This window comes from Brassica napus, chromosome A3 (assembly GCF_020379485.1).
Source record: "Brassica napus cultivar Da-Ae chromosome A3, Da-Ae, whole genome shotgun sequence".
NCBI lineage: Eukaryota > Viridiplantae > Streptophyta > Magnoliopsida > Brassicales > Brassicaceae > Brassica > Brassica napus.
The window spans coordinates 3,099,960-3,113,332 of record NC_063436.1 but is presented as its reverse complement, the minus strand read 5'-3'; the positions used below and the strand labels follow the sequence as shown (position 1 = coordinate 3,113,332).

Sequence of the window (13,373 nt, the reverse complement as noted above, 5' to 3'; positions counted from 1 at the left end):
CGATCTCTACAAAACATATTTTTGCAGGTTTAGAAGAAGACCATGAGAGATTCGCCAACAATTCATAATCTCCGTCAATACCAACCACCAAAGTCAGCAATTCATTGCAATATAATTATCACTTTTCTCAATTGATAAATTACTCAGTAGACAAATCAAATTCTACAATAGGAATGGTGACGAAATCTCAGCTGGACAACTCAAAACTCGAAGAAAAGAACAACTATTCAATTTCCCTCATCAACGAAAAACGAACATGGCCTAATTCCATAACTCCAATTCAATTTCAAACTCTGCATTTAACTTTAACTCATGTTTACCGTAAAACCCATTACCGCCAAACAATATGTGAAACTTTAATTTATCCATTAAAACCACTACGACTAAACCAAAAAAAAAACATCTTAATCCACTATCTATTACATTTTTAAGTATTACAACACCTTTAATTATCAATAACTCCGCGCTTGCGTGTTTACGACTCAACGCAAACACACATTAAAATGAGACATCATAGTTGAATATATTTAAATATATAATTTTAAATATATTATATTTTTAATAATTTTAAAATTACTTAAAAAGAAACTAAATTATTAAAAAATTAATATACAACTAAAACTAAAGCAATATTTTGTAACATCAAAATAATAAATGAATAAAAAATATATTATGTTAATAAAATAGATTTTAGATTTTAAAGACTTCTAATTCATGTAATATTACAAAATTCAAAATTTGTTTATTACAATTAATATTTTACCATTAGATATATTAAAATAATATTCTAGATCGATATTCAGTTATCAATTTTTAACTATTACACATAAAAAAATATTATTAAGTACGTTTTTTTTTAAAAGGGGGTTTTATATTTTAAGTAGGTTATTGGAGTACTTTTTCTTTTCGTGAAATATATTCGAGATAAGATTCCGATCTTTTAAACAAAGATAATTTATGTTCTATACATAATTTTTTTTTACATAACTCTAAAATCTCGGACTTGATTATTCATATTTTATTAGTTAATTGTGTTACATATAATAGAAATACTTACTTCAAACTAAAAATATATAAAAAAAATCAAATTTAAAATTAGTTATATAAAATTTAATATACAAAAATGTACATACAAATAAAAATGATAAATGTAACAAATTTAAATATATTATCCGCGCGTAACGCGGAAAAAGGATCTAGTAAATAGAATTGAAGAAAATGGAACCTAGATGAATGGAATAGAGAAGTTATGGAATTAAAAAAAAAAATAGAATTCTATTCCATTTATTTCATTTATTTATGAATTGTTTTTATGATGAATGTTTTATAACTATATTTCATTTAATTTCATCCATTCTACAAAAAAACATTGGAATGGGATTTATTTTTTATTTCATTCAAATGGTAGCAAAAATTAGAATTTATAGGAATAAGTCATTCCTTATAATTCCATTCCAAAAATTTGAAATTGAGTTTCACCTTTTGTTAAGAACCACTCTCTTTTACGCAACTGTTGGTATTCTTCTTTTACTTTTGTAGCTTTTAGTTTATAAGTGCGAATCATTGGTTCATGATCATCCTCATTTTGTTTCTGTTGATGTTTCATCATCAATTTTTTCCTCTCTATCATCTCTTCGAGAGGATGTCTGTTTGGCAAAGTCTTATGGCTTGTCCATCAAAGAATGTGTCTGAGTTTTTTTCTAGTGGAGTTCTCTTCACGCGGCTTGTAGTGAATCAAGTTTGAATCGGTTCGCTTAATCCATTATCAAGTCTCAATTGATAACAATTCTGTTAGTATCAGATTGAAAGAGAAACTTGATGATGGTATATGGGATCATGGATATTTGAAACAAATATTTACGAATTTGTTATGGAAACTCTGGCCACCAACGAAACTACTTTGGATTCAATATGAAGAAGAAGATCTAGAGATAAGAGGAAGGAGTATTATGTTGGCAAACCAATTTTTTCAAAACTTTATTATTTAATACTTAGCATCAAAATAGTTGTTTGAAATCATGAATGCGTCATCATATACATAAAATATTATAATATTGGAACATGTATTAATTCATACAATATTGATTTATTTTATACATGTTAGCCGTTTTAGAGAAAAGTAATTTCGCCTCTCCTAGTGATCTAAAAGAAGTGATTCTTAAAATTTAGCAAGAAATGAGTATTGTAATAGCTAAGACATTGCCGTGACAGAATACTGTGCATTGATTGTGCATATCAATCATCCTAGCGAATACTCATCTCATGTCCGATTCGAATAGACACTTCTGGATCATTTGATTCACTTTCCTATTGCTATATGACTTCCCTCGTATCCTTCTTTGTTTGAATAGCCAAAAAAACATCTTACGATTAGTTATTTTTCCTTCTTTTCCTATTTTTCTTTCACTGCAAAATTGAGCTCCTATTTACCGATGTTGGTGACTCATTCAGTTTTAGCACCCTCTACACGAAAGTCAGTGTCACAGGTGTTCTTATGGATTCTGGAGCTATACCGATTTTATTAGTTACCTGGTGAGAGCCATGTTCAAGTGATGAAATCGTTCTACGATTTTGTCAAAAGCCAGTAAGGAATTTCTTAGACTCTTTTTTTTTTTGTGAACTTTCTTATGCCTGTGTCAACATTTGATTTTTGATTATTTATTCTGATTATTTATTTCTGATGATAGGGTGAGGATTGGGGTTCAGGGGTACAACATGTCGTCGCTTCAGCCCCTTGACCTCGTTAGATCATTGTCTAAGCTGTCTGGGTCATGTGGATAAATTTTAAAAGTGCAAGTTCCGAGAGTTCGCAATGCAATTAGCGGCGGCTTTACCGTTTTTGTTCTCCGCGGAGAAGCTGCAGAAGAAAAAGCATTGGCACTTGATGGAACCGATATGGAGGATGGATCTTATCTGCTACAGTTTTACCGCCAGAACTCAGCAAGCTTAGTTCTGGTTTGAGTACTGCTGAGTTGGCTGCTAGGCATGTTGCCCATTTCCAAAGAAAAAAGTAAAATTTTATATTCATGCTTTTTTTCTCTTTACATTGGGTTTGTTTGTAATTTGCTGACAAATTAACTATTGAATTACAGGAGCCGAGGCATTTCTGTTACTGGATATGACCCTTCGCTCCATGTAGATGTTGTTAAGAGTGATTTGACTAACCGCTTTTCTTCATGTGGAAAGATCACTGATGTTTTTGTTCTTAAGAGGTTTGTTATTTCTTCTTTACAAACCATTTGTGAATTGTTTTTTTCCCTCCATCTAACCTTTTTTTTTCTTTTGCAGCCGGGCTTTGATCTATCTCTTCGGAATAGGCGCAGTAGATATGGCGTTGAGACTATGTCGGAGAGGTGACTCGGTACTCCGTGCTAAAGCCTTGCCAAATCCTAAAAGGAAAATTAACCATTACAGGGCGTAGACGCGTAGTACAAATCTCTCTGTTTTTGAATATTGTATTTTATAATATTGAATTTTGAATGGTAACTAATCATAGAAACATTAGGAATATATAAAAAAAATAATGAGTAGGAATAAAATTTTGAAAATAATATCAAAATTAACGAGGAACAAAATTATTCTATAATTCTCTACAAAATTAACAAAATGGCGTTTGTTTAAACCCATGTAAACCAAGAGGCAAGAGTCATGTTTTCTAGTATAAACCGGAAAGAGAGTAAAGTGAAAACTACCCGAATAAAAAACACTGAAAATTGAAATGCAAACCAAGAGTCAAGAGTCGTGGTTTGTAGTAAACCGGAAAGAGAGTAAAGTGAAAAACCTCACACAAGAGGAAAGAATCATTTCTTGGTCTCGCGGCGCTTCTAACATTTCTTCTGTGTCTCTCAAGAAGATGGGATTCCTCTCTCAACAGATCTCAAGAGATGAACTCAAACCAGGAGATCACATCTATTCATGGCGTATGGCTTACATATACTCTCATCACGGTTCAGTCTCTTTCCCTTCCATCTATCTCTATGTAGCTACATTGCATTTAACACTCCTTCAGTTTCTGTTCAGACAATTCTCGCTGGATCTTAGCTTTTTATGTTCCTGTCTTAGAATAAATGACGATCCTTTCTATGTTTGCAACTTGTAGGAATCTATGTAGGCAATGGTGACGTCATACATTTCACTTGCGGAGGTGGTCTTGAGACAAGGACAGGGACTTTCGTAGACAACATCATCGTTAGTTCGGTTCCAAACCATGGAGGTGACAACCCTTGTCCTAACTGCGGAGACCAATCGAATCTCGACGGTGTGATCTGTTCTTGCCTCGACTGTTTCCTCGCCGGAGGAAACCTCTATCTCTTCGAGTACGGTGTCTCTGGACCCATCTTTATGGCTAAACCGCGAGGCGGTATCTGCACAACAGCGGTTTCAGACTCCTCTGATGAAACCGTTAACCGTGCGAGACACCTCTTGTCTAATAAAAATGGGTTTGGTGCGTATGATCTGTTGAGGAACAACTGTGAAGACTTTGCGATCTATTGCAAAACTGGTTTGATTGTTTTGTCTAAGCTGGGGAGTAGTGGACAGGCTAACTCGTGGTCTGCGGTGCGTGGTGTTTTGTCGCTTTGGGGGACGGTGAAGAGTGTTTCTGTGGGCTCTGCTGCGAGGTTGGTTGTTTCTGGGGTTGCTGGTGTTGGTGTTGTGACTTTGGCGGCGGGGTATGGTAACTACTGCTATGGTCGTTTATGTGCTGATATTGGTGTGAGAAGTGATGCTAGCAAAGTTCCTGTGGAAGACCTTGTTACGCTTATAGCGATTATCGAAAGAAGAGACGACAAGAAGTCTAGCTAGTTTAGCACTTGTTGTGGTGTGATTATGATTGTGATTGTGATTGTGATTGTGAGTGTTTGATGGTAACTAACTGTTTGCTTCTGTTTTCATTGTATGCGTGCAACCATGTGTGTTTGACACTACTTATCATGTGAAAATAACATTATTGTTGTTTCCAAAGTATTGGTCTACTTTGGAAGAATGTTGAAACAAAACAATAAACAAACACAAGTGGATGACGAATAGTGTTTGATCACCTACCTACCATTAGTTTGGCTCCTTGGTTGATTTGGAATTTAGTGTTAGTGTTACACTAGTCATCATCAGTAAAACAATAACTAAACAAAGCTGTCCACACGAGAAGGTTTTCTGATCATAACCCATTACAATCACACAAGAATACAACATGCTTTTGTCTCTATATCTTCTTCACCACCTTGTTTATCTGGCTGAATATACACGCACTGGTGTCTTTTTCTGAGTTATCAATAACTAATAACTCACCAAGTTGTTATTGTGGATCATAGAATCGGCTACTTCTACTTTTGCTGAATCGTGGAACTCTCTCTTTGTTATTATACAATAAAAACACTATAAATAATTATTATTTTTTTTAAACTTATTTTAGATTATATTTGTAAAACATTTTATTTTCAGTTTTTATTTAAAAAAAGAAATTTTAATTTCAAGATGTTATAGAGTAATCAAACTTTTTAGATTTGAAATCTTTTTTTTAATTAGATTATTTGATAAATTTTACGTATTGAAATTATATATCCTAGAATATTAATGTATTTTAGATGTAAAAATAATATTAAAATACTAAATTGCAAAGAGAAATTATAGATAAATTTATATTCATGTAACTTTATAAAAAAATTATATAGCATTATTAATTTATAATTTATCTAACTCAAAATCATAAATGTTTATTAATTTCTAGAGTTTCTCCTAAATATTTATGCAAATCACCTTTACCGGGGATAAATTGATTCTTAAATTCAATTTGACCTTTTGACTTTTTCCTTATCCAGCTAAGCCAATACAAAACCAGTTGACTTTAAAGGTTTGGTTTTTTTAAACCAACAATCTTGGAAAAAACTCTAGAGAACCCCCATTGATCTAGCCAGAGATGGAATCCATTCTTCTAGAGAAGATAGGATTATTCTCCAACAAGATCTCCAAAGACGATCTGAAACCAGGAGACCACATCTATTCATGGCGCAACGCTTATATCTATTCTCATCACGGTACCTATCTCTCTCCTCTCTCTTCTGGGTTTATCAAAGATCCGAACTTTATGTTTGCAATCTCACAGGAATCTACATAGGAGACGGAAAGGTCATTCATTTCACACGTGGAGGCGGTCTTGAAATCGGAACGGGAACTTTTTTGGACAAGCTCATTGTCAGCTCCATTACCAATCACAGAGGAGACAACCCTTGTCCTAACTGTGGAGGAAAGCAATCCAACACGCATGGAGTTATCTCTTCTTGTCTCGATTGTTTTCTCTCCGGAGGAGATCTCCTTCGCTTCGAGTACAGTGTCTCTCCGGCTCTGTTCATGTCCAAGCTTCGAGGAGGTACCTGCACGACGGCGGCTTCGGATCCTTCGGAGGAAGTGATCTCTCGAGCGGAGTTTCTTTTGTTGAGAAACGGGTTTGGTGAGTACCATGTGTTCGAGAATAACTGTGAGGATTTTGCGATGTATTGTAAGACGGGTTTGGTGGTGGGGAGAAGCTATGTGCTTGGGAGAAGCGGTCAGGCTAACTCGGTGAGTGCGGCTGCGTGTGTTGCGCGTATGGTGAGTCCTTGGGCTAGTAATGCTATACGTCTCTGTTCGGATGTTGGTATGAGGAGTGATGCTGTTAAAGTGCCTGTTGAGAGCCTCGTTGCTCGGTTTAATCAGGTTGATACATTGGCAAAGGAGAGCTGAGTTTGGTTTGGTTCTGATTGTGTGCAATGTGTGTATTTGATTGTTGGTTAATGCCAGATTGAATCTGCTTCTAAATTCTTTGAATTGTGTAACTCTATTGTAATGATGTGTGAATACAGTTTAATTGAGATCTTCATTGTTTGTGTTGTGTAAAAAAGTAAACGCGTAAAGAAAGAGATGTGGTTGATTCTTTACTCGTTATAACCACGCTTGAGACTGTCTTATTTTTGCGTAATCAAGAAGAAAACACGGTTTCTAAATTAAATTTAAGTTGATTACTGGTTGGTTAAACTGTTCAATTCGCAAGACCATAAGAGTTGGAACTGTAAGCCGTGATGACTAATAGGTTCAGGCATGAGGCGTAACAACACCAGCTTCTGGTCTAGAGAAAACCGTTGTTGACTCGTAGCTGAGAAAGACGGGAGAGAACATTCAGTTCTCGGTTCGGTTTGATTGTTCTTAATAAAATTTAAAGTGTGGTCTGATTCGGTTTGCTTCTTATTTTTGTTATAAAATTTTTGAGTCAATACCGGTTTAATTCATCTAATGCTTCGGTTCGATTAGACTCGGTTTATATACGAGAAGACGAGGAGAGTCGAGACCACACCAGTATAGAGAGAGAGGGGAGAGACTCTTGATTGACTCAACAACACCTCCTTGAGAAGACGATGAGCTCGAAGAAGGGGGATTAGCGAATCTCGATAGATATAAATCATAATCTCCAATTTCTCAATCCCATTTTCATTTTGTTCATCGTGAAATCATGTCTTGGCTCCCTGTAGAATCTGATCCTGGTAAACCTTTTCTTTTTTCCTATCCAATTTGGGGTTTATTGTCTAATAGCTCCTTATTGTTCTCAGCTTCTTCAAATATACATCAAGGATTGGTCATGTTATATACTAAGTAGATAGTGTCTGTGTAAGCTATATTGTTTGTTGTTATTCATAATGTTTAGGTGTTTTCACGGAGATTATACAACAAATGCAAGTGAAAGGTGTGCAGGTTGAAGAGTTGTATTCCTTGGACATTACTTCTCTTGATGAAATAAGGTTTGTTCACACTCTTTTGTTGCTTCTTGTTTCCAACAAAACATAGTCAATAATACTGTTGGGTTCTTCTTTGTTTAGACCTGTATACGGATTGGTATTGCTTTACAAGTGGCGTCCTGAGGAAAAGGAGTCTCGTGTTGTCATCACTGAACCAAACCCAAACTTCTTCTTTGCCAGCCAGGTCCCACTCACTCCCCCCACATTTAGTTTTTTTTTTTCAACTCTTTGGGAATGTTATAACTCTATGTGTGTTCTCTTGTAGATAATCAACAATGCTTGTGCTACACAAGCCTTACTGTCTGTCCTCATGAACTCCTCGGGTATCGAGATCGGTTCTGAACTGTCTGAACTGAAAGAGTTCGCTAAAGACTTCCCACCTGAGCTCAAAGGTTTAGCCATCAGCAACAACGAGGCGATACGTGCGGCTCACAACACCTTTGCTAGGCCTGACTCATCTTCCACCACCACGGACGAGGATGAGTTATCTGCTCGGAGGAAGAAAAGGGAAGAGGAAGATGATGATGTGTATCATTACATCAGCTACTTACCCGTCGATGGTATCTTGTACGAGCTCGATGGTCTTAAAGAAGGACCCATCAGCCTTGGACAATGTCTCGGTGAGCCAGACGGAATCGAGTGGCTCAAAATGGTCCAACCTGTGGTGCAAGAGAGGATTGACCGGTATCTCCAGAACGAGATTCGGTTTAGTCTCTTGGCTGTGGTTAAGAACAGGAAAGAGATGTACCGAGCTGAGCTGAAAGAGTATCAGATGAAGCGGGAGAGGATTTTGCAGCAGGTGGGTGCACTGCAAGCTGATAAGTACGCTGAGAAGAGCAGCTACGAGGCTCTGGATAAGTCTCTTTCTGAAGTCAATGTCGGCATCGAGACAGTGTCGCAGAAGATTGTAATGGAGGAAGAGAGGGCCAAGAACTGGAAGAAAGAGAACTTGAGGAGGAAACATAACTATGTCCCTTTCCTCTTCAACTTCCTCAAGATTCTTGCAGATAAGAAGAAGCTCAAGCCTCTCATTGAGAAAGCTAGACGTTAATACCTTAATCAGCTTTTTTTGCAAGGATATTAAAACTTTATATGTATGAGGGTTTGATTGTATTCAGTCTGAGGATTTTTGTAGAACCAAATCTCTTAATTACATGAAACAATAAATCAAACACAATTACAAAACTTGTTCTCTTCGTTTATGTAAAAAACTTCTATGATGGCAGATATCTCAGTTGTTGCAATCATCACCGGTTTAGTCACAAAACCGAAGATCATCATCACTCGTACCTTGTGGTTGTGAAAGAAGAGAGTAAACCGGCTGCTTGAGATGGTATTATATCCCCAAATGTCGACATAGCGGCTGCTGATCTATCCTTGAATATTCCCACTTGTCCGTCACTTAGTATTGACCCAAATCTACTACCAGCCTGAAACATATATTACATGATCTTACGATATTGAACAGATAAGATTATGAAAAAATATTGAGCCACTGATCAACCGAGGAGACTAGACTGTACCTGCATGAAAGACTTTAAGAATGGGGAAGCCACGCCGAAACTGGAGTCATCTTCCAAATCACTTGTTTGAGAAAGCTCGCCATTTGTAAATGCATTCCATGAGTTTCTTGACGAACTTTCATTTGATGTAACTGGAATGGAGGCCTTATTTGTACTTCTAGAGGTCAGAGCCGGAGCGCTGCATTAAATGGGTATGAGAAACCATTTTTCCCACAAGGCTACAAATAGTTTCAGGTGTGGAAGAAGAAAAGCTTACCTTATGGGAAGGTATTTGAAGCGGGGAACTGTGGAGCATGGCATGATATTTGACTCTGAGTTACTTGGTAGTTTCTGGGAAGTATCGGTGTACATTCGGTTTAGTTGCACAAAGAATCCAAATAGTACTGCGTGGCGTAGGTATGACTGCTTTTCGTTCTCCCAAAGATAAGGCTCGTACCTTTTTTGACACATTTCAAAATATACTAGAATCAGAAAATGATTGAGACAGTAAACGATAAGACCAGAAGATTCCCATGAATTTCTTAGAACAGACAAAATAATAAACATGTGACATTGTCATAGTTTAGGGATAAGGTTCCTTACGTGAGCCAGTCTATGGGATCCAACTTTTGGGTCAGTTGGGAGATCACTCCATCAATGCGACCTACGTTGACCGACTTTGTTTGCTGTTGGCCCTGCTTTCGCCTGAAAGCTGATCTATTCATTGTGATCTTTGGTTGTATCTCCACATTAGTGCTTGCATCACCCCCAGAAAGAATGTCCGATGCAAATCTCAAATCCAGCAAAATTTGTAAAACTCCTTTCTCTGAAATTTGGGGTTCGTTGGCCTCCCTGGCAGATAAGAAATCCTCATAAATAATGATGATCTGCATTGTACAGTAGAAAATTGAAAAAAAAAAAATCATTCTTATAAGCAGTCATCAGCTTGGAGATATTTACTGATGAAAGTGAAGAAGTGAAACGGGGAATAATTATCAACGAAAATATTGAAGAGAATCGTTCCTTGACAGAAACATTTCTGCAACGTGTAGAAACTAATCATAGGTAAAGTAGAGAGAGACAACGCACCTTCTCCAACAGGCTTGAAGCAAATTTTTGCAAAATTGACTTATCCAGTACATGGCCTCCAATTCGATGAATTTCTTCTGATGCACGACAGAGAAATGAAATTATATAGAGCGAAGGCAAGGACGGAAGTGATATCTTCAACTCAGACTGACCCTCGCCCTGCTCTTCCTTGATAAGTGTCTCTTCCCAACCCTACATTATTACTTCATATATGAGTTCGGACACAATAAAATGAACCTTGAAAGTGATAACCGAAAACGCAAGAGAAAGTCTAACTTATCTCATTACAACTTCAAAGAGTTAGAAAAAAAAACTTCAAGAGTTAACAAAGAACGTGAGCAACTACCTAACTATGTACATTGGTCAGCAATATCTAATATCAATGCAGGAGAGACGACAGCTAAGACAAAAAAAAGGTATAAGGATCGTTTTTTAGTTACCCTTAAAGGAGTTGTAGCAGACAGTCCATCGTCAATCGTAAGATCACGCAAGAGAATAGCGGAGAGCTCTTCCGATAACCACTGTATCCACAATGTATGAGCCTTAATGCACAGATCACGCATAGTTTTATTAAGCTCTTCAAATTTCGGACTTGTCTTCTCATCTGCCTTAAGTAGCGCGGCAACAGCTAACGAACTCTGCTTCCTAAGATCGGCATGCAACTGCTTTCCCGGGCTGTCAGCAGCACCTGGAGTATTCGAGCCAAATCTTGGTTGCCTCAACAAGGATGACAACTTATCAGAAACTGCATTCATAGTTTCTCTACACCACAATCTTGGAGAACCGAGAATCAAGGGAACGTGTTTCGAGTGGTTCAGCAATGCAAACAAGAGGCGTCCCATAAAAAGAGATTTCTCAATTATTATAGCAGGTGGAATTGCTTCGCTGTCGTTGTTCCCTTTCTTCATGGCAGCACAGAGAGATTCGAGTTCCTTATCCACATCTGCGAGAATTGCTGAGACACTGTCATAACATTTATTCTGCACGTATGGAGCAAGATCCTTTAACCTCGGACCTGCCTTTTCTGAATCAAAGAAGCTTAGGAGGTCTTCTAAAACATTCTGGCAGCGGTGATCAACTGCATCTCTGATTTGGCTAACTTCAGGACCAAAGTACGCCGTTAGACAACTTTGGAAGTCGCTTTCTTCAGGTGACGTTTTGTTTCCGGCAATAAAACCAGGTTTCCTAGCGTTAGGCTCGATGAACCAGACACCACCACCTGTAGAAGGTCTGTTTAAGTATGCTTGGAAGTTGATCTTCTCATCAGTGATTTCGCTAAAAGCACGAACCGACTCTGCCACATTGACAGCTCTAGCCAAATCCTCAAATCTAGAGTCAATAATGGATTTCATTCTTTCCACAAAGGCCTCCTCAAATATTTCATCCCACAGGTTCAAATCGTCGTCCAGAACAAGCTCCCGGATTCTATTCCAAGGCAGCTCTATCTCAGACCCAAAAACACTTTTAAGCCAATCTAAACTACCACTCAATACCTCTTTACTATCCATGGTCTCTCTTATCAACTTTTCCGCTGATCCAAGCTCTGCACCAGTAACAATAGCTTCAATCAAACGCTTCCCACTAACCTTACCAACAATATGTCCACCGCATTCCCTCAACCATGCCAGACACGCCTTAGAAATATCAACTTTCTCAAAAATAACCATAACAGATTCCAAATTATCTCTAAACAATTTCCACAACGCAACCTCCTCTTCCGGATTCGGAATCCCACCAAACAGCTGAGAAGCCGGAGGTGTACTCAAAATCGTCTTATAAAACAGAGGCATATCAGTCAAAGCTTGCAAAAAAAGCTCACCAACTTGCCCCACAGTGACCTGAACCACACTCAACACATCACAAAACACCGAAACAACACTCCCAGCATCATCACCACTACAAGCATTCAGCTTTTGCAGAACCCAAGTCTTCCTCGAGTCGAGAAACAGCTCAAGCACTCCCTTCGGATCAAGCTCATCAACCACTGCTACAGCAGTTAACGCGTCCACGTAATCCCCCAACCCCAAACCCGGATCAAGAAGCCGTTCGTGGCTCCTCTGAGAAATCTGAGCCTTGAAGCCCTCCACAATCTGCCACTGATGCTCAAGCAACGGAAAATTAGCCAACAGTTTACTCTGATCCACCTCCTCCAACTTAACAAGTCTCTGCTGCACGTGCTGAGCACGCATGTACCTCCCAGCAGCTTCTAGAAACATGGACTCGTCGAGGCAGCCCCATATATTCTCCGGAGTATCCACCAGATACTTGACCCGACACGCGATCCCATACACATTGACTCGGGCCGGGTCAGTGATAGCGAGCGCGGGGGTTTTCGCTTCCGACGAGGAGGAGAGCGATCGAATGTTGCCGTGGATCGAGCTGATGTTCGCCGAGATCGACTCGCAGAGCGACTTCATGTGAACGATCGAGTCAGCCGAGTCGATTAGATCTCGGTACCGAGTCCCGACGAGTTGCCGGAGCTCCTCCTTCTTGTCCTCGATGTTCTTCCTAGTCGCCGACTCAACGCTACGGATCTCCGACATCGGTTTGGTGCGGAGGAGGGACTCAGCGTCTCTTTGACCGCTGCTTCCGAGCGAAACGGCGGCAGAAGCCGATGACATTCTCATGGTTTGTTTTTCTCCGGCGTGTTCTCTCTAGATTCTAGCAATGCATTCCACTGAGTTGAAGGAGGAGAGAAACGGAGCGGATCTGATCGGATCTAGAGATGCTTTTGCTCGGATTCTGAAGTAGATTCCCGGAATCAAGATCTAGTTTTGTAGTTTCTGTGCACTGAGTTTCTGCCATTGCTGTGGAACGAACACGACGAGAGATTAAGCGTTTTAACAAATTACATATTTACCCCGGTTTGGGTTTCGCAGTAGAAGAATTCTAATCGGAAGCTAACCGGTCCGGTTTGGTAAGTCATAGCGAGGATCATTAAATCTGGGGACTATTGTAATGTTTACCATAATAAAGGGGCAATTAGATAAATTAAATAAATAAATTAATGGATGAAATT

General features: G+C 38.4%; 4 protein-coding genes across 4 annotated transcripts; 3 read left to right on the top strand and 1 right to left on the bottom strand.

Moving 5' to 3' along the window:
- Window positions 1-3,703: 3,703 nt before the first annotated feature.
- LOC125594600 (protein LEAD-SENSITIVE 1-like) lies at window positions 3,704-4,962 on the top strand. The gene is made up of 2 exons (XM_048770742.1): window positions 3,704-3,947; window positions 4,100-4,962. The coding sequence occupies exons 1-2, from the start codon at window positions 3,719-3,721 to the stop codon at window positions 4,801-4,803; spliced, it is 933 nt and encodes a 310-aa protein (XP_048626699.1). The 5' UTR covers window positions 3,704-3,718; the 3' UTR covers window positions 4,804-4,962.
- An 811-nt stretch (window positions 4,963-5,773) lies between these two features.
- On the top strand, window positions 5,774-6,853 carry LOC125594642 (protein LEAD-SENSITIVE 1-like). The gene is made up of 2 exons (XM_048770761.1): window positions 5,774-6,032; window positions 6,101-6,853. The coding sequence occupies exons 1-2, from the start codon at window positions 5,915-5,917 to the stop codon at window positions 6,715-6,717; spliced, it is 735 nt and encodes a 244-aa protein (XP_048626718.1). The 5' UTR covers window positions 5,774-5,914; the 3' UTR covers window positions 6,718-6,853.
- Window positions 6,854-7,020: 167 nt separating this feature from the next.
- LOC125594580 (ubiquitin carboxyl-terminal hydrolase) lies at window positions 7,021-8,948 on the top strand. Its single transcript, XM_048770731.1, has 4 exons — window positions 7,021-7,511; window positions 7,673-7,766; window positions 7,845-7,947; window positions 8,029-8,948. The coding sequence occupies exons 1-4, from the start codon at window positions 7,481-7,483 to the stop codon at window positions 8,812-8,814; spliced, it is 1,014 nt and encodes a 337-aa protein (XP_048626688.1). The 5' UTR covers window positions 7,021-7,480; the 3' UTR covers window positions 8,815-8,948.
- Window positions 8,815-13,372, bottom strand: LOC111210996 (conserved oligomeric Golgi complex subunit 1-like). Its single transcript, XM_048770710.1, has 6 exons — window positions 10,795-13,372; window positions 10,355-10,546; window positions 9,869-10,152; window positions 9,543-9,722; window positions 9,287-9,464; window positions 8,815-9,193 (listed from the first exon to the last, which is right to left on the bottom strand). The coding sequence occupies exons 1-6, from the start codon at window positions 12,979-12,981 to the stop codon at window positions 9,044-9,046; spliced, it is 3,171 nt and encodes a 1,056-aa protein (XP_048626667.1). The 5' UTR covers window positions 12,982-13,372; the 3' UTR covers window positions 8,815-9,043.
- Between the last annotated feature and the right edge of the window lies 1 nt (window position 13,373).